Genomic DNA, 24,649 nt, shown 5'->3' with positions numbered 1-24,649 from the left:
TGTGGACAGACTAACAGTGGGAATAGATGAGAAGCTCATGGAAGAAATAGTTACCCAGCAGTTACTTGTACATGTTCCTGATGAGAAGAAAGAGTAAGTATTCTGAGCAGCTTGAAGTGTTCATGTATCAATTTCTGATTATTCATGAATCACAAATTGCTGTTATTTTATGTCTTTGAGTTTAGGAGATATCTGTGTGTTTGTTTACTTCTGTAACATTTGCAGACACACTACTGATAAAAATATTTGATGAGGCCTTTTGCAGAAGGTACTAATCAATATTATGACAATGCTTTTCTTTGCATTTGTTTTTACCCTTAATTCCTTTACAAAATTTTATATGTAATATTTTCATTATTCCAGGGCTGTAGTTAAAACTATGAAATCTGTTGATAATTTCGTTGATTTATGGATGTAAATATTACTCCACATGCATTCTTTTCCTTTAATGTTTAAATTAATGATTGTGAAAACAAACCGAGTATAGTAAACGTCTAATAACAGTGCATACTGTATATGCCTTGCTTTACTGTTTCCTGTATAAAGTTTGTAAGTCATTTTGGCTTCCAATGCTGCCATCACTTACTCACAATATGTGGTTCTTTACCCTTAAAGAGCCCCTTTTTTTGCATTAAAATGGTCATATTTTTGGTTTTGGGGGTCTCCAACAACATGCTGATATGTGTGCAAGGTCAAAAAACACTTTAATTGTCTTAAAATATTCATTTATTTTTACCTAATTATCCCAGCGACTGCCATATGAATCGTTTAGCGATTCGTTTGTTCACAAATCCCTCCTTAGCGCGAAGCTAATTTGCGCTGATTGGACCGATGACACAGTCAATTGCGATTGGCCGACTGCAGTCAGCACGAGACAGAGAGAAATGCCCACAATGGCTACAGTATGAAGTAGCAGAAAGTATGTGAGAGCCCAATGCAGGAATGCAATAATGCAATGCAGTTAAACACCAGCAAATTACTCTACTCTTAACCCTAACCCCAAGTAATAATGACATAAATACACACAGTGGCAAAAATTGAACTATTTAGAAAATTGACCACACGTGTGAGGAACAGCTGATGGTGGCCATAGCAAAGGCAAAGAGCCGTGCGGGGTGATTACAACTTATAAGACACAATTAAACATTTTTCGCAAACTACACAAAACAAGGCAATAATTTTAGGCCAGAATAAACTGGTCCATTTGAACTGTAAAAGTTACTGAGAAAGTCCATGTCAAAGTCTGACAAAGTCCCATAGTCTCTGCTGCTCCTTTAATAGCAAGCGGCCGGCGAATCCTACGTTGCAGCGTAGGTTATTGTATTAAAAATCAGAAAAATGACAGGAACAAACACAGCACTAGGTTGGCTATACTGTGGTATTATTGTGAAAATTAACCTTAACCCTTTATTCCCCGCAGTCGAATCTACATCTGTCAGTGATCGTCCTCTTCGCATTATGATCAGTCACATGATTCCCCGCACCTCCTCTAGTGTTTGAAACAAAAGCGTGTTCAAATTTCTGAAACTTCTTTTGAAGTCTATTCAAACAAATGTGACACTTCAAAATGTTCATTTACATCAGGGGTGTCCAAACTCGGTCCTGGAGGTCCGGTGTCCTGCTGAGTTTAGCTCCAACCTGCCAACACACCTGCCAGGAAGTTTCTAGTTTATCTAGTAAGCTTGATTAGCTGGTTCAGGTGTGTTTAATTAGGGTTGGAGCTAAACTCTCCAGGACATCGGCTCTCCAGGACTGAGTTTGGACACCCCTGATTTACATTAATTAAGCTGTTTATTTTGTAAATCTCTTTATAAATCAGGGGTCGCCAAAGCAGAAAGAACAACCAACTTATCTAGCATATGTTTTATGCAGGGGATGCCCTTTCAGCCGCAACCTATCACTGGGAAACACCCATACACTCTCATTCACACACATACACTACGGACAATTTAGCTTACTCAATTCACCTATAGTGCATGTCTTTGGACTTGTGGGGGAAACCGGAGCACTCAGAGGAAACCCACGCGAACAGGCAGAGAACATGCAAACTCTAAACAGAAATGTCAACTGACCCAGTTGAGGCTCAACCTTTTTGCTGTGAGGTGACATCGCTATCCACTGTGCCATATATGCTATATGCTTATTTGCAATAAAAGCCTAAATGAAATAACTCGCAATAGGCATAATTCACAAAATTATTAGCTTTATTTTTTGCAATTATAGATGTTTTAAGGCTGTAAGACCCCTCACTACACACTTTATACACTTTTTTTCAGACAGGCATTAACATTTTTCGTGTTGTTACTGATCCACAAAGCTAAAGCAGACTCCATCCTTATGATGGTCTTGTTGTGGACAGTTACAACCCTTTTTGCATCTTTGTTAAAACGTATTGCTGCTGTCGTCATAATGTTATTTCCCCCCTTCTTTATATAACAAACCGAAGATTCATTCATTTTGTAATGGCTCCCTACAGCTGCGTAACTTCCACGTTTAGCATGTCCAGAAGTCCAACATTTTGTGTGATGGTTAGCATCTTCCTCTGACTGTTGGGTCCTACCGCAGGTGCCTTTGACGGTGCATAACATTTCGTCGACATTGTGGGGTTTGTTGTGGAGAAAACTAGCAAATATACAGTGCAGCCCTTCAGAGTCACACTATCGAAGTCACACTGCTAGCTTTTCAAATCAATCCATAGATTTTCAATGATGTACAAGTATGGCGACTGGGATGGCCTTTCTAGAAAATTGCATCGTGTGTGAGCATGAATTCCTTGGTAGATCTGGAACTGTGCTTTGGGTCATTGTCCTGCTGAAACATCCCATCTGGTGTAACTTAAGCCTCTTGACTGACTCCTGAACATTGTTCTTAAGAATCTGCTGATACTGGGTGGAATCCATGTGACCTTTAACTCTGAGGTTTCCAGTACCTGTTCTTGCCATACATCCCCACAGTATGATGGACCCTCCACTGTATTTTACACTAGGGAGCAGGTTCTTCTGCTGAAATGCTGTTCATGCAAAGCACCTGTGAATGTGACCAAATAACTCGATCTTATGGGGATCTTTTACTTTGCAAAATGATTAAGGCTGGTCCAGATGAGCCTTTGCATACCTCAAACAACTCTGCATGTTAGCAGAATGCAGAAAAGGCCTTTTCTGCATCACCTTTTCATTGAGCTGTTCTTTGTAAAGGGTGCACAGGACTGTGAAATGATGTACAATGATATTATCAGCAGCAAGATATTCCTGGAGCTCTTTGGAGGTGGCCTGTGGTTTGTCTGTGACCATTCTAACCATTCTTTGCCTTTCAGATTTTTTTGCCCCACCACTTCTTTCCTTCACAATAACTTTTCCTGTGGCCTTTCATGTTCTTACTTTATTTCTGACTGTGGAGATAGAGACTTTAAATCTGTGTGATTGCTTTTTGTATTCTTCTTCTAATTCATGTTGATGAATTATTCTAGTTTTTATGTCATTAGGACATTCTTTTGAGGTTCCCATGTTGCTACTTTCTGGTTCACAATAAGGAGAAGCAGTAGAAGCTATCTTAAATATCCATCTATTTCCCTTATTTATTTATTTATTTATTTATTTATTTTCATATCTTGACCAGTTGAACACATTTGCAGCAACTAGATGCAGATTTTATGTATTTAAAGCTGAAAAAAAGAATTTAATATGCCAATGAAATATTAGTGTTTAATTAGTGTTAAACATTACATTTATTTTCTTAACATTAAAAATATAGCAACACAGACAGACTGAGCAAACTTTAGCTTCAGCTCATCTACGGGATACATTTTTCATTAAAGAACTGGAAGATAGGAATTTTATATCTTGGTTCTACAACAGGGTCCTCTGACATTTTTTCATATGCTGCTTTTTAAAACTGAAAGTGTCCGAGAGCTACTCATGTCACAGACACTGAATATCTCAAATTATTATATTATATAGGCAATAATAGACCATACATCTCAAATTAACAAAAATGCAAACTGTTACACACCCCTTTTTATGTTCCCTTTAAATGGGAAAAGAATAGAATGTTCATTCTTTTTCAGAAAATAGTACTATAAAATACTGTATTTTCCACACAAAAAAATAGTTACATACACAATTAAAGCATAATAACTCTCAACTTAATAAACATTCATTCATTCATTTTCTTCCGCTTTTCCAGGGCCGGGTCGTGGGGGCAGCAGTCCTATGAGAGAACCCCAGACTTCCCTCTCCCCAGACACTTCCTCCAGCTCCTCTGGGCAGAGGACTCCAGAAGAACTCCAGAACACCCTTGGGCAGAGGTCAATGATCAACTTTGTGGTTGTATCATCTGATCTCCGACCATATGTCTTGGACACTCGGGCAAAGAGAGGGGCAGAGCTGTCAACTGATCACCACCTAGTGGTGAGTTGGATCCGCTGGCAAGGGGGAACACTGGACAGACCTAGCAGGCCCAAGCATATTGTGAGGGTCCTCTGGGAACGTCTGGCTGAACCTCAAGTCATGTTATCCGACTCCATTGTTAACATGGCTGTGAGGAGCTGTGGCCATAAGGTCTGTGGTGCCTGTCGGGGTGGCAATCCACGAACCTGGTAGTGGACACGGGAAGAAAGGGATGTCGTCAAGCTGAAGAAGGAGTCCTACAGGGCTTACTTGGTTTGCAGGACTCCATAAGCAGCTGATGGGTATCAACAGGCCAAGCATGCTGCAGCCCGGGCGGTTGCGAAAGCAAAAACTCGGGCCTGGGAAGAGATCGGGGAGACCATGGAGCAAGACTATCGGTCGGCCCCAAAGAGATTATGGCAAACCCTCTGGAGCCTCAGGAGAGGAAAGCAGCTTCACATCGACACTGTTTACAGCAGAAGTGGGGAGCTGTTGACCTCGACTGGGGATGTGGAAGGCATACTTTGAGGATCTCCTTAACCCCCCCTGACATGTCTTTTATTGAGGAAGCAGAGACTGCGGGTGCAGGGGTGGACTCAACCATCCCACAAGCTGAAGTCATTGAGGTAGTTTGCAAGCTCTGCAGTGGCAAAGCAGCGGGGGTGGATGAGATTCACCCTGTGTATCTTAGGTCTCTGGATGTTGTGGGGCTGTCTTGGCTGACACGTCTCTACAATATCGCAAGGAAGTCGGGGACAGTACCTCTGGACTGGGCAACTGGGTTGGTGGTTCCCATTTTTAAGAAGGGGGACCTCAAAGCCTTTTTAAGGGGTTGTGTAATCTCCTACCAAGGGTCTAGAAATAAGTTGTATAAATCAAAGCTTTCTGAATTGGGGAAACAAATTCATCAATTAGATAATGAAAATGCTCAAAATCCCTCATCGGAAACATACAAAAAGATTAAAGTTCAGATACGAGTATAATAAAATCGTCTCAGATAAATTAAGTAAATCATTTCTTTTCATCAGACAGAGATATTTCGAATTTGGGGACAAACCTCAAAAATTACTTGCAAGACAGTTACGTAAATTAGAAAATGATAAGACAATTCAATCGATCAAGACAAAACTAGGAACTAAATGTACTACATCAAGAAATATAAATAACTGCTTTAAAGAATTCTATTCCAAACTATACTCATCTGACCCCTGCATAGATTTGCAAGCTATGGATAAATTCTTAAACAAATGTAATCACCCTTTTCTTACCCAAGACGACCGTAATCTCCTTAATAGAGATATTTCCCTAGAGGAGTTAAAAAACACAGTTAAGTCCCTAAAAACCGGTAAAACGCCTGGTCTAGATGGCCTACCCTCCGAGTTATATAAAACATTTAGTGATATACTTTCACCTTACCTTCTTGAGAAATTTAAGGAGGCATTAAAGAGCGGATTACCACCATCGTTCAATGAAGCAGTCATCACTGTTATTCCAAAAAAAGGTAAAAACACAGAGGAGGTGGAAGGATATAGACCAATTTCTCTCCTTAACGTAGATCAGAAAATTCTGTCAAAGACACTCGCCAACAGATTAGCTAAATTAATCAGTGGTCTAATTCATACTGACCAGAATGGTTTTATTCCTGGTAGGAATGTTTCACAAAATACAAGACGCCTTTTTAATATAATGCATCACTCCAAAGCTGCTCAAGAAAATTTGGTAATAATCTCACTTGATGCAGAAAAAGCATTTGATCGAGTAGAATGGCATTTTCTATTTGCAGTATTAGAAAAATTTGACATGGGTGATAACTTTATAAATTGGATAAAGATTTTATATAAATGTCCTACAGCTCAGGTATTAACTAATAATACTTTGTCTGGTCCCTTTAATCTACAAAGGGGGACCAGACAAGGATACCCTCTATCTCCCCTGTTATTTGCATTGTCTATAGAAGCCCTTGCTCAACATTTTCATTCTGATCCAACTATACATGGTTTTAATACCTTAGAAACAGTTAATAAAATATCTCTGTACGCAGACCACATTTTATTATACATTACAAAACCCCATATTACTATACTAAACGCTTTGAACACTATTCAATCCTTTGGCACATTTTCAGGGTTCATAGTCAACTTTGACAAAAGCGAATTAATGCCCATTGGACTAAAAGATTTATCCTCAATACATTCCTCTCCATTTAAAGTTTCAATGGAAATTTCACTTATCTTGGAATTGTATTTACATATAAATATTCAGCACTCATTAGTGCCAATTTTACCTCTCTAATTTCCAAATTGCAGGCAAATATACAGTTTTGGAGGACACTACCAATGTCTTTATATGGTAGAATAAATGCAATAAAAATTATATTCTTACCACAGATACTTTACTTATTTCAAAACATTACAATCTTTCTACCTAAATCCTTTTTTAAACAATTAGACTCGATCGTTCTTCCGTTCTTGTGGGGATATAAAAATCATAGAATTAAAAAGGCACATCTCTGCAAGTCTAAACAGGAGGGAGGTCTGGCACTTCCAGACTTTTGCCTTTATTACTGGGCTTCCTTCTTAAGTCTAATTTCAATATGCTTGGATGAACATGAAGCCCCACCCACATGGCTCCAACTAATGTGTGATCAATGCCATCCATATAACCTAGGGGCAGTAATTCTCTCACCTGTAACTTTAGAAGGTTCGATTTTTAACAGCAATATCTTAAGCCGGAATATGCATCGCATCTGGAAACAGATGAAGCACCATTTTAACATAAAGTCACTTTCTCTTCTAACTCCCATTGCTAAGAATCCATCATTTATACCGTCTACATTAGATGGGACTTTTACGCAATGGAAGGAAATAGGTGCACATACTGTAGGAGATCTTTTTACTGATGCTAACCTAGCTTCATATAACCAATTACAGCAGAAATTTAAATTCCCTCAGAATCATTTTTTCAGATTTTTACAGATTAGGAACTACATTCATGCCCATACGTCTTCATTGGATAGTACATCCCATTCAATCATTGACAAATGTCTAGACTGGTGTAAAGGTAGTAAAAAAGCATTATCAATAATTTATGAACAACTACAATCTGTTATTTCCCCCTCCACAAAATGTTTTAAAGGCAGAGTGGGAGAAAGAATTGGGGGTCAAAATTTCAGAGGAAATGTGGCAATCAGGTTTGGAGGAGATTAATAAACACTCTATTAATTCTAGGCATTGTCTTATTCAATTTAAAATAATTCATAGGTTACATTATTCAAAGAAAAAACTACATAGAATCTTCCAAAATATTTCACCTCTTTGTGACAAATGTAATTCATCAGATGCAGATCTATCTCACAGTTTTATTTTTTGTCCTAAGATACAGAATTATTGAAATGGAATTTTTGAAGTGCTTTCCAAGGTGTTGAAGTTGCAATTACTACCAGATCCACTGCTTTTAATTCTGGGGTTCTCTAACCAAACGCATTTGTTGTCAAATACACAACATAAGATGCTCTCATACTGCTTAACTACTGCCAAGAAACTGCTGCTACTGTTTTAGAAAAAAAGGAATCCCCAACATGTAAACTGTGGCTTGGAGAGATTGCCTCTGTTACATTTGGAGCGAATTAGATACTATTTGAAAAGAAAACTTGAACAATTTGACAAAATTTGGAATCCTTTTATCTGTTACCTTGAAAAAAACCTCTCATAATACTGCATCATTTCTGTAATGTTTTAACATGCTTTGTCATTATACTCTGTTGTTCAAACAGGTCTTTGTAACAAGTTTACTTGCTATGGGGGTGGGTGTTTTATTTATTTATTTTATAATTTTCATGTTGTTTTTGCTTTATTTTTTCTTATTTGCTTTGCCTATGCTATATGTAGACAAAATATGTAAACAGAATTCTTTTCTTCTTGAAACTATGTCTTCAATAATACTTATTTGAAAAAAAAAATGAAAATAAAATAGATAAAATGTGTTAAAGGATGTTTTAAAGAAATGAAAAGAAACGAAAGACATAATAGTGTGATCTGTCAGACTTAGCACAGTGCTCATTCAGTAAAGGCACAGATAAACATTTGTTTTATGTCTTGATTATGTCTTGATATTTATTTCATCTTGTCTCTATCTAATGGTCTTTTCAATCAATTACTTGTTCTCAGGTAACACGTTTCAGCTGATCGCAAAGATAAGTAAATATATTAATTTATGTAACTTGCCTTTATTTCCTATATTGTATAAACTTATTGTATGTTATACAGCAAAAGGGACAGGGTATGTTTAATATTTTTTTAAGAAAATGAAAGGAGGCAGTGTGTGTTATAGGCTCCGTTTTGTTATAAATAAGCATGCAGTGAAGATAACGGTCATAAATATGTAGCTACACGATGCCTCAACATTTTAAGGGCCCTTTCATTCACCCGGCGCAATAAGGCGCAAGACGTGTTTGCCGCGTTGTGTTGCTAATTTCAGACCAGTGCAACAGTATTTTTTTCTGCTTTGCGCCACGTTGTTGAAATTGCTAATCCATTTGCACCACTTTGTGGACTCGAGTGTGTTGGTCTAGAAAAGAGATGTGTTAAGGCGCATTGATTGCGTGTTGCTATTTTGAGAAATTGAAATAAACTGTACAATAGACCAGCTGAAAGCAGATTTAAAGTCCAGCGCAGATCGCGTTAGTTGTGCGCCTTAAACGCTTACACATTTAATACACACAGGATGTACATCAATACACAAATCTTTGTGCTTAACAAACGAAATTAAATATGTAGGCTAATGGATGTCTTCAACGGAGTGCATACAACATCGGTTCCTCATCCATGAAAGAAAAAGTGGAGAAGGTGCGTTCAATATCCTCGCACTGCAGATGGTCTGTTTAACCGTTTTCTCTCTAGTGAAGCATTCAGTGTTTCCACTTACAAAGTCCGACAAGTAAATAGCAAATGTGCCATGGCACAACGCAACTGACTCTTAAAGGGAATCGGAGATGAGACTCTCATTGCAAATACGCAAACCGTATTTTTAAAAAACGTACTTGTAAAATAGAGCCCTTAGTGTCTGTTAAGTTGATATCAAAATAAAAAAAGGGCAGTACCTTATAGCATGCCTCCATTTTCAGATGACTTCGTTTTCCCCCATCCACACTGACACGGAGCAGCAGTGTTTTCAACAGAAAAACGACCTCTCCAGCATTTTCAAAAAGCTCTGTTTTCGAGGTAGTGTGGACGGAAGGCAAACCTTAAGCGTTTTAAAGCTAATATGTATTCGTGTAAATGGGGCCTTAGTCCTCAATGGAAACAAAGCATCTAATTCTTCAGAGTCAAGGTGTGCATTCACCTTGAAAACCTCATGTCTCTCCCCAAATGCAATGACTTCAGTTTTTTGCTTTAACTAAAGATTTGGCACATCCAACTGTTAATTTCATCAATGCATTGTCATAGGGTGTCAATGGGGTTGTAGTCATAGGCAATAAGGTTAAGTAGTTCTGAGTGTCATCAGCATAGCTATGGTAAGTGATGTAAGTGTAGAGTGTAGGTTCATCCAGACAGGGCATAAAACTGAGATTGAATGGTTAATGGGATGTCCATCGCAGTATGAAGTAACCATCCATAGAAATGTGTTTTTAATGAAAGTAGATTAAATCATGGCCCATTAAACATTGTTTATGTAAACAGGGTAAAAAAACAAAACAGGTAAATGTAACCATACAGTACTTTTTTAGCAAGTAATTGGAATTATGAAAGATAAACATAATTGACAATGTCTCCTTGTGTAATGTAAACATCTTACAGCAATGTAGTACAATGTAGAAAAATTTCAGGTGAGTTTATATGCTTAAGCTTAGGTAGACGACCAAAATGAAAAACATAAATTAATGTTCAGGAGTCTCTTTCTGCTGTTTTCAATGCTCTCTTTCTACAACTCATAAGTTTGATAAGGATTCAATATACTGTGGAGTTTCTAACATAGGGTGCTTTTCTTAATGTGTAGTCACTGTTACAACAGAATAAATGTAACATTTGCATCTGGAAAGACAATGAACATGATTATTAACTTACAAGTGTTTTATTGTACTTTTGTTTCCAAGATTTCTGTTCAACAGTACTGCATTAGTGAAGCATGTGCCAAACATCTTATCTTCTGTCATCTTATTATCTAAGGCCTTAGTAACTGTAGTCCTGAGGATCTACGGCTCAACAAATTTTGTTGGTTTCCTATGCTTAAAAACATAATTCATATCTTTAGCTTGTCAGCAGAGAGCTTCATAAACGATACCATCTGTCAGAAAAGACAGACAGACAGACATACAAACAAAATGTGCAGAGGAAGCATGAAAACAAAACATTATACACCTAAAAAATCACATATATCAAACAAAGAAATGAACAAGAGAAGACATGGAAATAACTGGATTGTTTATTAGATATATTTTATTATTTTAATTTAATACTAAAATACAGAAAAATTTCAATTATTGGCATTAGAAGTAATTAATAATTCATTTAATTAAATGTGATGATGAGGAGTCTTTTTAACTGTCTTTTTTAGAGTGCTGGCAAGCTTCATAATGGGCCTCTTCAATTTGTATGAAGATCTTTACTTCACATATCTGGAGATCAACCCACTTGGTATGTGCTTTTGTCTTTAATAAAACATTAGTTTCATAAAAAGCTACTGAATTTTGCAACATTGAGCATTGTATATAAATTACAGGAATGTCATAAGCAGATGAATGCAGTAACCAATCAGAGGAGTTTACTGCACTGAAAAAGTCTTGTATGATGCCAATCTAGCAATTTTTTTTCTGTCCCAGATATATTTAGCAAACGTGTACTAACTCATGAGTTTTCTTTTCCACAAGCATTTCCTTCCAGTATTGACAAGTTAGCAATGTTTTTGCTAGATTTAATGATTTTCCAACCCTCTTCAGCATTCATTGTTTGTTTGTTTTCCAAAAAAAGCAATAAATCTAGTAAGTCTCAAATCCTATGAAACCGAGGGTTCTCAGGACTGCCTCATAAGCACAAGTCTTGCTTTTCCACCACAGCCACATCCCTATCTGCATCTTTTCAGTGCATTGTTAAGAGGAGCTACACATTCAATTAAGTTAAATGTTTACTGTCAGAAAACAATTAAAGTTATTCCGTTTCTTCTATATTTTTCAAAAATGATCATTATTTATTTAAATGTGGCATAGAAAATTGGTTTGGGTTGTTGACATGACATTGCATTTCGGATGGAGTAAAATGAAATGGTTAAACATTTAACATTTTTGATACATTTTGTCACTGAAAGCCATGTAATCTGGAGTGATATTACTGTATATAAAAATTTTAAAGTAGGCAATTCCATGGAAAACTTTAATTAGTTGAAATTTTAACATATTGAACCTCTATAAAATTAAGATTTGTTGTCTTTTTGTCTGACACTCTTATTGAAAATGTCTGACAAGTCAAATAGAAAAAATATATCAATCATAATTTCATATAATCATTTTCAAATCGCTCTCACTCAATTTGTATATTATTAATTTTGGGTATTATTATTATTATTATTGTATACTATTAATTATTAGTTGTTTTTATTTAAACTTTGCTGCCACACCATAGGACTTATTTAAGGTACAGTTGAGTAAAAATGTAAGTAAAAAGAACAGCAACAGAAATGAAATAAAAATTGTGACCCCTTTATATTTTTTTCAAACTAGAATTCTAACTACATAAACATGTCTATTTTTCTTTGTTTTTTTTTCTTTGTTTTTTTTTTTACACAAAACAGTGTTTTACTAAAAAAAGCATTTTTACTGCCTATTTGTCAACTACCAATATAAGTGTTGAGTTTTGTTAGACGTTGTTTTAAAGGACTCCTATTTTACCTCTTTTACAACATGTAAGACAAATCTTTGGTGTCTCGAGAATGTGTCTGTAAAGTTTTAGCTCAAAATACCCATCAGATTATTTATCATACAAGGCAGAATGTGCCCAGATCAAAGTGTAGCTGTTTTTGTTGCCTGTCTTTAAATGCAAATGAGCTTGTTCTCCCTGTCCACTGTTCCCAGATGCGTGTCTGCTTTTCATGTGTTACGTCAGAAAACATAAACTCCACAGCAGTCAGTCACAGAGACAGACACGGTTGAATCAGGAATAGTCAAAAATTCCATGGTAAGTTTATTTGATATTTGTGGTGGAGTTTATTCAACTGTTTCTGAAATGATGAGTCACACACAACAGCATTTGCAAGGTTCGCAGTACACATACCCATTTAATTTTGCACTGTTCTTGCTTTTATATATTGATGTACTGATAGTATGCGGCTGTGGGGATCCCAGCGGTTATGAATTACATAGCGATTATACATTCTTTTCTTTATTACAAACATGCACTGTTTTAACATTTTAAACTTTTAAAACTTATTCTTGAGGTGCAGGACAGATCTTTTAATTCCAGTTTCTTAACAAATTCTGTTCTGTGGACACGTTTACTGTACATGTGTTACTACAAAGACATGTTAATACGCTTCAGTGAATTAATCCGGTGGGTGGTGAAATCTGCACTCCTATGTCACACTGTGGTGGACCTCAAAATCACTGGGATTTAGATCCTATTTTAACATCAAGAAATTAAAAAATAAATAAATTACTTTATATCCCTCCATTATGACAGAGGACACACTATACCTACACACAGATCTGTCTAAACAGCTTTCAAAAGTTGATTTTACATCATACAGTAGGTGTTTTTTAAATATGATTTAGGATTTAGTGATTTGGTGAGCAGCTTGGAAGTGACAGCTGATTAACTATGGAGTAGCAAATTTTATTGTGAAATGTAATATACAAAATGGCAATGCAATTTGTTAACTGGCAATGCATTTCTGTTTTTCAGTTTGCATTTTCCAAGACATATGTGCAAAATAATAATTAAAGGTCATCTAGTTTAGTCCTTTTTTCCAGATTTAAGATAAGCCTTTTGTGTCTCCAGAATGTGTCTGTAAAGTTTCAGCTAAAAACACCCATCGGATTATTTATGATACCTTTCAGAAGTTTGTGATTTTTAGCTCTAAGCATCTTGTTGCTGTTTTTGTGGACTGTGCCTTTAATGCTATAGTTCTCCCTGCCCACTGTTCCCACATGCCTGTCAGTGTGCCTCAATCTCTACCCTCGGCTGCATCAGACAACAGACATGAAGGAAGCAGATCTCATGTAACGTTTGTGAGAAATACTACAGTAAGAACTTTCCCAATGATTATTTGATGCATTTGTTGTGAAGTTGCAGCGATCAGTCACACACAATGTCATTACAAAGTTCATGCACACACACACACAGTGGACACACACAGACAGCGTGCGCGTTTAGCTTTGCACTGTTTTTGCACGGCAAATGTGACATGATGCACATTGATATCCACAGCTGTATGGATATTCGTTATATTAATGTACAAAATAATCCTGATTTAACGTCCACAACCCGGGATTGAAGCGTCTTCTTTTACAATTGTTGTGATAAAGTAAAGCTGAAGTTAATCTCTGTAATTATTATAAACATGCACTGTTTTAAAAATGTTTTAAACTTGTAAAACTCATTCTGGATCACATTTGATGATGATTGATGATCCTAGTGAAATTAACAGACCCTTTATTCCCAGTTGCTTTGCGCATGTCCTGTCTTGTTGATATGATTATACACATTACTTCAGAGACATGTTAATACGCAGCTGTCAATCAATTCGGTGGGCAGGGAAACCGCACTCCTACGTCAAGTTGCGGTCGGCCTCAAAATGGGAGGAATTTGGATGCTATATTAACATCAGGAATTAATTTTAAAAAAAGAGACTTATCGTGTTTATATCGCCCCAATATGACTTTGGACACACTATACCTACACACAGTTCTGTCCAAACAGCTTAAAAAAGATCATAGGTGCCCTTTAAGTGATATCATTTGCGTTTCTCATTTTCAAACAGTTTTAATATGTAAATTGTATCCACATTGTAATGCTTTATCATTTACAAAATTATATTGAAAATGTCATACACTAACTGAATTTGATGGGTATAACATACAAGCAGAAATTGTAGCAAAATTATCATTTAAAAGTTATTTGTCCTAAATGCTTTTACACTAACGTTTGGGAAAGGCAGGATAACACAATGGGATGTTTGTTGTAAAATTCATTTTGAAATGTAATCCACGATAATGACAATGCTATATGTTAAATGGCAAGGTATTTCTGGATTTCAGTTAGCATTGTCTTAGACCATATGTGCAATATTTGCTGCAAAATTAAAATGAATAAAAAGAATGAATGAAAGCTGATGTGAAATTAAAAATGCATTCTGGGCTGGCCTCACCCCATCAGTGTGCAACATAAAGCAGCATAAGCTGTTTTTTAAGGTGCAGTAGGTGATCTGCCACAATGCTAACCGGTTAGCATAATATATTTGAAACACAGTCCCTCCCCTGCCGTCCAAAGCCACACATCCTGAAACAAGAACGCGCGCACCTTAAAGATGACAGCAAACAACTCACTAGTTCATGTCATTTGCCAGTTAAAAAAACTTTACAGTGCTTAATAATACTACAATTCCGAATGAAAAAAATTATTATATCTAGCACATTATCAGTTGTGTAGCAAGCAAAACTTGTCCTAATGTGCAATATTTCACACATGCACGGATCGCTGGTCTCACTCTCTCATGTGCTTTGTCTTAAAGTGACTACTGTATGCCTAGTGCTTGGCTGGCGGCAGGCAGGAATTACACTTACTACTGAGCCATATAGTTGCTATTTCAGACAGAATATTTAAAGTAGCTTGGTAAATAGTATATAGACCGCATCACAAGTTGTCATTATTCAAAAATGAACCAATGTGATGTAAATATAAAACCTTCACATCATTAAAGCAGGCTAGGCAAAATTGCGCTATTTACATATGTTTTGTTGTTAAACAAAAAAAATCTACATCATCAATGCTGTAAAAGGTATCTTGTGGAACTGAAAATAGTCACATTAATCTTTCGGCAGAAGATTTCAGTGGCTAAACAACATTTCTGTGCATATAGCCCATTTGTAACACAACATAATCTACATCAGCTTTGAGTGATTTTCCCCAGTTTCTGTTTAACGGAGAGAAAAGTTTTTCACCACATTTCTAAACATAATATTCATTTCTAATAACTGATTTATTTTATCTTTGCCATGATGACAGTAAATAATATTTTACTAGATATTTTTCAAGACACTTACAAGACACATCTATACAGCTTAAAGTGAAATTTAAAGGCTTAACTAGGTTAATTAGGTTAACTATGCGGGTTAAGGCAAGTTATTGTATAATGATGGTTTGTTCTGTAGACTTTCAGAAAAAATGACCATAAAGGGGCTAATAATTTTGACCTTAAAATGGTTTTTAAAAAATTAAAAACTGCTTTTATTCTTGCCAAAATAAAACAAATTTTCTCCAGAAGAAAAAATATTTTCAGGCATACTGTGGAAAATGTCCTTGCTCTGTTAAACATCATTAGGGAAATATTTAAAAAAGAAAAAAAAAATCAAAGGAGGGCTAATAATTTTGACTTCAACTTGTAACGAGTAAGGTATATGGCCCCTTTAAGAGCACGCACCCTTTTTTTATGTTGTTGCTATAGTTGCATTAGACACGAGCCCCTGCATGTATGTAAGGGGAAATGTACTCTTTTGCTCCGTTTATTTTACATTCTTCAGTAACCCTGTGCGCGGCATTTGTTTGTGAAGGACAGTATACTTATTTTCTGGACAATAAACTACTATTGAGGGAAAATCATCTTTGCAAACTTTGTTCATTTTTGAGGGCTATCCATATTGCTCCGTACGAAGGTCATTACAAGTGGCGCCCGAACATTTTGTCTTTGGACCTCAGATCAACAGACTGTAAGTGACATTCGAAGAATTTTTTTTCTTTTGGATTCATGGACTCTTTTTGAACGCGTCAAAGCAGCGAGTTGCACGCAAGTGATTTGGGCATGGACAAGGACACGTGTGATTCATTGGAGCATACGCGCGATTCACTTTGGATGTATTAAATGAGCAGCAATTCGTCTGAAATATTCAGGACATTATTATTCTTCGTTTTGCATCGACTGATATTTTGTATGCGTCAAAGTTCCGAGAAAAACTGGATAATTTGCACCCTGCCACGTGAGAATCATTTGAGCACGTGGAATTCGTTTCGGTTCATTTGAGGAGTTGTTTGAACCGGAGGACTAAAAGAAAACGCACATTTGTTTTATAAACTACAAAAGGAGGATCACGATTTTTGCTAGAGATGGAAAATAAAACTTAATTTGCATATATGCACGTTTTCTGTTCACTTGTTCGTTGTTATGCTTTGAGTTCAACTACAGATTGATTCATTTGAATCTTCACGAGATTCTGACCTTTTTTTTCTCGGACTCACAGTGCCATTAGTACTGTTCAATGGGTTATAGGTTATTTACTAAAATATACATTTTATTTTGGGGATTTTTTTTAGAGGAAAAGAAGGAACATACTTGAGTTACGTTGTTAAAGAGACTGTTTTGAATCAGTAAGATTTAGTTTTTTATCTTCATTCACAATACAGTTTTTTTTTTGTTTAAAGTGAAAAGTGCAATGTTGATTCAGTCAGTTTAGTTCTTAAATTTTGCTGTCATAATATATCTGGGGGGATATACTTTATCATAATTACTGTCTGTTTTTTATTTATTTTTTTGCCTTTTATTGAGTATTGCATTATCTACTGTTTTTTTTAATATACATGGGTATAGTAAGCAGTCTGCTAATTGAAGATTTAAAATACTATGGCTAAAAACAAATACGGTTTGTCTGACCTGACTGATAAAGACATGACTGATCTAACATCACTTTTTGAGTCTCAGCCTAGGAGGAGAGTGTCAAAGTCGACTGATTGTCTGGAGACACAGGTCGAGACACTTAGGACAGAAGTGGAGGTGCTCCGAAAATGCTTGAGAGAGTCGCTTGATCTACAAAGAGATATCATTGATGACTACACGCAGGTTGCATACACACCGCTTTAAACCCCTTACCTACATGTAGGGAACCAGTAGCATCTTCCACTCCTTTTGCTCAGGCGCAGCCTGTTTACAAGCCAAAACGTTCAGCAATAGCTTTTAGATGTAATATAGCATCAGGAAACGCGGCAGACTCAGCTCAAACATCCTTACTCCTAAATAGCACAACTAGAGCTCTAGCCTCAGTTTTAAATAAGTCAAAACTTGAGCCTCCAGTTTTCAGAGGAGATGGCAAAATTTTGCCTGAGGATTGGCTTCAACTTGTTGATGTGTATAGAACCTCACTGGGACTGAGTGATGCAGAGATTTTGATAGAATTACCCCGCTTCCTAGCCAAAGAACCTAGAAAATGGTTTTCAGTATTAAATGAACACATCACCACATGGACACATTTTTCCTCTCTTTTCAAAGGTGTGTTTCTTCCATTGGACAATCAGGAACGCATATTGAGAGGCATTCTTGACCGTGTTCAAGCACCCGATGAACCTTTCCCTACATTTGTGGCACATCTTTTGAGCGAATTCAAAAAGTTAAAGTCCCCACCACCAGAACAGGACCAAATTGAGCTGATTTGTAAACATGCATTAGAGAGATACAGAGTAGCGATTTATGGCACAAAGATTACGTCAGTTATCGACCTTCTGATGCGGGCGCATGAGTTACATTCTGTTCTTGGTCCAAACAGCCGTTTCGAACTACCTCAACAGACGAAGGAACGAGCCTGCGACGTTTACTGTTTTAAATGTTCTAAGCCAGGTTTCACATCACGAAATTGTCCAAACTGTAACCTTGTGTCACAAAATGGTGTGTTCCCATATGTGGAAAAAACGGACTTTCAACAAACACATGAAACGCTGGGCCATAGTCAGGCAACCGCTGTCCAAAACAGTAACGACAGGGGCAAGCGGGAAAATAAAGTCGACCATCAGAAGGGAAACTTCAGGGGAGGGAGGGGATTCCACAGGGGCAACCCTCCCTCCAGAAGATGAATATGCCCCAACATTCTCTGGTTCCACTGGCTGACCCTCTTTTTCTTAGTCACGTGGAAGACCCAGCTTCTTCCTCATTTTGGAACACCCCATTTATCGTCAAAGTAAATCTGTACAGCAAAGCCATTGATGCAGCACTTGATACAGGAGCGTCCCTCTCCGCAATTCGGTCTGATATCATGTCGGGCATTCAAAATATTTCTGAAAAGTTGCAGCCATGGTCGTCACCTCCAATTCAGTTGGAAAATAGGGTAGCTTGCTGTCCAACTGGCGTCATTTGGCTGAATATTGGGTTTCAAGGGAAGCGTTTTTATCATAGGTTTGTGATTATCCCTGATCTGGCTTCCCCACTTATTTTAGGAATGGATTTCATGTTGAGAGCTGCAGTCAATATTCATATTCCATCCAGGACTGTTACTTTGGGTGACACTGTCACACCAGACTCATGCACATTAGGAGATGAATGGATGGAGACACAGAGTACAGAATGCTTGATGTTAATAGACGTCCAAAAATCTGACTTGCAAGAGAAAGTTCAGGGAGCATATCTAGATCAGGAACAAAAAGCTCAATTCCTTAATCTGGTGGAACACTTTTGGAGCATGTTTGATGGTCATTTGGGCCATACAGCCATGACTGAACACTCAATTGACATCGGTGAAGCGAAGCCTGTGAATTTACCACCTTATCGTACTTCCCCTGAGAAAAAGCAAATAATTGAGAGCCAGATAAAGCAAATGTTGGAGGAAGGAATTATCGAGCCTTCATCAAGTCCGTGGGCTGCACCAGTAGTCATCATAAAGAAACCTTGTGGAGAGCCTAGGTTCTGTGTTGATTATAGGGGTTTAAATCAGCTCACAGTCAAGGATTCATATCCTCTACCAAGAGTGGACGAATCTTTGGACTTTCTGTCTCGTGGGAAGTTTATTACCACCTTAGACCTATCTAGAGGATACTGGCAGGTGTCAGTTGAAGAAAAGTCTAGGCCAAAGACCGCTTTTACATCACACTGTGGTCTATTTCACTTTAAAGTCCTTCCATTTGGGCTTTACAATGCCCCGGCCACATTTCAAAGGGTCATGAATACTGTACTTGCTGGCCTGATTTACAAATGCTGTGCAGTGTATCTAGACGATATTGTGATAGCTTCGCCAACTTTTGAGCAACACCTCAATGACCTTAGAGAGGTTCTGTCCAGACTGCAATCAGCTGGTCTCTCATTGAAATTGAAAAAATGCCAATTCTGTCTGAGTGAGTTTGTATTCCTTGACCGTATCACAGCAGAAGGTATAGCCCCAGATCTAGAAAAGGTAAAGGCTGTCAAAGAGTTCAGAACACCAAAGGATGTGAAGGATGTCAGAAGTTTTCTGGGACTCACAGGCTATTATCGACGCTTTATCTCAGGCTATGCGAGTAAAGCTGAGCCCCTTTTCCATCTTATTAGGAAAGAAACGCCTTTCTGCTGGGACGAAAACTGCCAGGCTGCCATGGATTACTTGACACAGTGCCTTACATCAGCACCAATCTTGTGTTTTCCAGATTTCTCACGGCCATTCTCTATACACACCGATGCATGCGACTTGGGTCTTGGCGCAGCCTTAATGCAAAAGGATGACATGGGCCAGGATGTTGTTGTTGCTTTTGCAAGTAGGACTCTACACAAGGCAGAAAAACCCTATTCAACCCCTGAAAAGGAATGTTTAGGAGTAATCTGGGCCTTGGAATACTTCAGACCCTATGTAGAGGGCCTACATGTGACTGTTTACACAGACCATAACAGCCTAAGATGGTTAATGGGCCGTCCAAACCCTTCAGGACGTCTGGCGAGATGGTCCTTACGCCTGCAAGACTTTGATTTTAGTATTGTACATAGGCCAGGCGTTCAAAACAAGGTGCCGGATGCTTTGTCACGTAACCCAATACAGGGTGAGGCCACTCCAATGGACATTTTACCTGACTATGCAATTATTGGGGGAATGGACCTCCGATGCCTGTCCTCAGTCATGCTATCGGACAAAGCACAGTTAGGACAACTACAAAAAAATGATCCAGTGATCAGTGATATTTTGCATGACTTGGAAAGTGATGGAAAAGATTTGGATGATAAGTATGTCATTCAGGATGGTTTGCTTTATGTCAAGGATCAAAAACTGGCTTGTGGACTACATCCGATGAAACAGCTCAGATTTTATGTGCCGGCCTCCATTAGAGGTGTCCTGTTAAAATACTATCACGACCACCCCACTGCAGGACACCTAGGAATAACCAAAACTTTGATCAGACTAAAGTTCAGGTTCTTCTGGCCTAAAATGGCTGAGGATGTGAAGAGGTATGTTACCTCATGTACAGTGTGTCAGCTAACAAAGCCTAGTCAAAAGAAACCAGCAGGTTTGATGGTCCCAATTAAACCACAGAAACCATGGGAATACACTGGTGTTGACTTTGTGGGCCCTCTCCCTCGCACACAAAGTGGGAACGAGTATATTCTCATATTTGTCGATTACTTTTCTAAGTGGGTCGAAATAAATGCAGTACAGAGGGCAACAGCACAAGTTGCTGCAAGTAAATTCATAAGCGAAGTCTTTGCTAGACATGGTACACCAACTTACCTGATTTCTGACCGTGGCACACCGTTCATAAGCAATCTGTTTGAGTATGTGGTGGCAACTTTGGGAACTGAACACAGGTTGACTACAGCATATCATCCACAAACGAACGCTACGGAACGTGTAAACCGCACTTTGAAAACAGCCATTCGTGCATATGTGGGTGACAAACACAACTCATGGGACAGGTACATATCTCAGATATGTTTTGCTCTCCGCACTGCTCCACATGAGAGTACAGGCTTGTCACCATCAATGATGTTTTATGGACGTGAGCTTGAGACTCCTCTTGATTTGGTCACTCAACCAAATACTGATGGAATGGATGATCCTGAAATGACTTATCCAGAGAATCTGAGAGCATCCATACAAGATGCTCATGATCATGCCAGGATTGCTCTTGAGAGAGGTCACAACCGTAGGAAGCGGTACTATGACCGTTCAGTTTCATATGCTGTAAATGACCTGGTAAGGGTTAAAACACACCCAAAATCTGATGCAATAGCAAACTTTACAGCCAAGCTTGCCCCTGTATTCTCTGGTCCGTATAGGGTGTCAAAAGTACTTTCTGGTGTTAATTACAGACTGGAGAATGTGGACACGGGAGAGGACATTGGTGTGTTTCACGTTGTGAACCTCCAGCCATTTCACTTATGGGATAGAGTTTTATCCAATCAATCATTAACACAGAAAAACCGAATGAGGAAAACAGTAGTGTGGAATCATATGACACTGACTTATCTGTTGCTAGAAGCAGGTTGACTGACCACTGTACTAGGGTTTCGTCAGAAAACATGCCTGAAAAATCAGTTGATGCTGCAGACGCAGAATTCTCTAACATAAGTCTCGACCGTGAAAATGACATGTATGACTTGAATGACCTGTTTCAGGGGACTGGTCGTTACACCCTGAGACCGAGACAGAATCCACGAATTACTTCTGACTGGACAGTCAATAGTTGGACTAACCCATAGCATACAAGCAGGTTTGAAGCTTAGGATGGGGACATAGGGTAGTTTTGAACTGTTATTTTTTTTTGTAAAAAGTTTTGTTAGTTTGAACAAAGAAAAACAAAAAATCTCTCATATGTGGGTATTGTACTTTTTTTTACTATGCAAAGTGCAATGTCTTAATTTGTAAGATTAGACTGTATTTGTTTATTTATTTTATAAATTTTTCTTTTTTTCACCCTGTAATAGCTTTTCAACTGTGGCATGTATGTTGGTTGTTAAGTGGTATAAGACTGCTCTCTGGTTGTGTATGGCTGGGGTCAGCCTTTATTGAACGGGGGGGGGGGGGGGAAGAGTCTGTAACGAGTAAGGTATATGGCCCCTTTAAGAGCACGCACCCTTTTTTTATGTTGTTGCTATAGTTGCATTAGACACGAGCCCCTGCATGTATGTGAGGGTAATGTACTCTGTTACTCCGTTTATTTTACTTTTCTTCAGTAACCCTGTGCGCGGCATTTGTTTGTGAAGGACAGTATACTTATTTTCTGGACAATAAACTACTATTGAGGGAAAATCATCTTTGCAAACTTTGTTCATTTTTAAGGGCTATCCATATTGCTCCGTACGCAGGTCGTTACAAACTGTATAGACATTTAGATGATTTACTTGAATCATTACTATTGAAATGTGAAGAGACTTTCAACCAGCACAACAAAGTTGTTTCTGAAGACAATCACCTACTGCACCTTTAATGTCTAAAAATAATGGAAGTGAATGAGACCAGACATGTATAGCCAAAAAGATTCCAGATTCCAATAGCTGAGCCTGCTCGTACATGAAGAAAAAGGTCAATACAAATGGTCTCTCTCTCTCTCTCTGTGTGTGTGTGTGTGTGTGTGTGTGTGTGTGTGTGTGTGTGTGTGTGTGTGTGTGTGTGTGTGTGCGTGTGCGTGTGCGTGCGTGCATGAATTTTCTATCTTACATTTGTGCTGTAGTATTGTCACATCATCAGCAGCCCATGTGTTCTAATGAGTAAAAAGCTTAGCTGCTGGCTCCAGACAGTGCAAAATATGACATACTTCAAAACAATATGCTATTAACAGTTAAATACAGTTAAATTAAAATGTTATAAATTGTACAGTTACATACAAAAAACACATATGTATAGACAAATTGTGTTCAAGATATGGATTTAGCATAGCACACAGTCAAAAAGGTGTTCACATGTACACATAGTTTGACTGTTGGATGATAATAAGTATAAGTTAAAGTGCAGTGCATGCTACAATTTTCTGGTATGAATGCAGTAAGGGGTATGGAAGGAGTCATGGTATCAGGTGTGCCAAGTGTTTATCAGCCTAATAGTCAGGGGCAAGAAACTTTCCTTCAGTCAACTGGTGCATTATTGGATGCTGCAGAAACCTGTACCTGAGGGTAGCAGAGAGACCAGTCCATGGCTTGGGTGCCTGGTATATGTCCTGGAGGCAGGGAAGCTCACCTCCTACCACATGGCAAGCAGTTCGCACAAGCCTATGCAGACCTTTGCGAGTACTGCTGGTGCTGTTCTCAGACTGTAATGAAGCCAGTCAAGATGGTTTCCACAGTGCAGGTGTAGAATGATCGTAGGATGTGGGGCTCATTCTAAACCTCATGAGTTGCCTGAGAAAGATGATACGCTGTTGTGCCTTCCTCAGCAATGTAAACAATTACCTTGATTTTTCCACATGGTGTATATTGTTGTATATTATGTTTACATTGCTTAAAAGGACTACATCTTAAAAATTGAAGGGAAAAAATAAAGGTATTCCAGAATGCCATATGCTGTTTTTTGCATCCATGCTTGCAGTGGTCACTAAGGATGGAGTGCATGTCTTGGATATGGCAGCCAAAATTGATTCTGCAGCAGAGTACATCTGCAAGCCCAAGTGGGGTGATGTGGAGTTTCCTCCTCCATTTGGCAGAGAAGATTATCCTGAGGTACAAGAGGAAATGAGGACATGCCATCACACATAACTGTCTCTGAGAGTGTTTCATGTCTCATAATGTTGTGATTTTGTCCAGGAAGCATACATTGCTGATCTGGATTCTAAGAGTGGTGCTAGTCTGAAACTCACTGTGCTGAACCCCAGTGGATGCATCTGGACCATGGTGGCTGGCGGTGGTGCATCTGTGGTGTACAGGTTCTGTGGTGCCAGAATTCTTGTATAAGCCCAAGTCAGAAAAAGTTGGGACAGTATGAAAAAATAAAAATAAAGTAGTAATTTCTAAGTTTACTTTGACTTGTATTTCATTGCAGACAATACAACAAACTTATTGAATGTGTTCCTCATGGTTTTTTTTTCCCCCCAAAATAAACATGCATATCAATTTTGGTTCTTGCAACACATTTCAAGCCATTTACCACTTTGTAATGTTGCCATTTCTTTTCACAACACTTAAAAGACATTTAGGGACTGAATACACCAAGTGATGAAGTGTTCCAGGTATTTATTATATTATATTAATTTGTGCCATTCTTTCTGCAAATAAGTCTTAAGGTGGAAAACAGTATTACTAGAGACAGATCTGGACTGTGGGCAGGCCAGTCAAGTACCTGTCTTCCCTTCCTCTGCAGCCAGAGCTTTATAATGTGTGCAGAATGTGGTTTTGCATTGAACACACGGCTTACA

At 38.1% G+C, this 24,649-nt stretch overlaps 1 protein-coding gene across 1 annotated transcript; it reads left to right on the top strand.

Annotated features, from left to right (window-relative positions):
• The first annotated feature begins 13 nt into the window (after window positions 1-13).
• On the top strand, window positions 14-24,188 carry aclyb (ATP citrate lyase b). The gene is made up of 4 exons (XM_056469968.1): window positions 14-93; window positions 10,938-11,017; window positions 23,827-23,957; window positions 24,042-24,188. Exons 1-4 carry the CDS (start codon window positions 38-40, stop codon window positions 24,186-24,188), a joined length of 414 nt encoding a protein of 137 aa, XP_056325943.1. The 5' UTR covers window positions 14-37.
• The last annotated feature ends 461 nt before the right edge of the window (window positions 24,189-24,649 follow it).

Source organism: Danio aesculapii, chromosome 12 (assembly GCF_903798145.1).
Source record: "Danio aesculapii chromosome 12, fDanAes4.1, whole genome shotgun sequence".
Classification (NCBI taxonomy): domain Eukaryota; kingdom Metazoa; phylum Chordata; class Actinopteri; order Cypriniformes; family Danionidae; genus Danio; species Danio aesculapii.
This window is presented reverse-complemented; position numbering and strand designations above follow the sequence as displayed.

Coding starts and splice junctions, on each gene's coding strand:
- aclyb (XM_056469968.1), top strand. CDS start 38: ATGGAAGAAATAGTTACCCAGCAGTTACTTGTACATGTTCCTGATGAG. Junction 11,018..23,826: donor TCTGGAGATCAACCCACTTG/GTATGTGCTTTT, acceptor CCATGCTTGCAG/TGGTCACTAAGGATGGAGTG. Junction 23,958..24,041: donor GCAGAGAAGATTATCCTGAG/GTACAAGAGGAA, acceptor GATTTTGTCCAG/GAAGCATACATTGCTGATCT.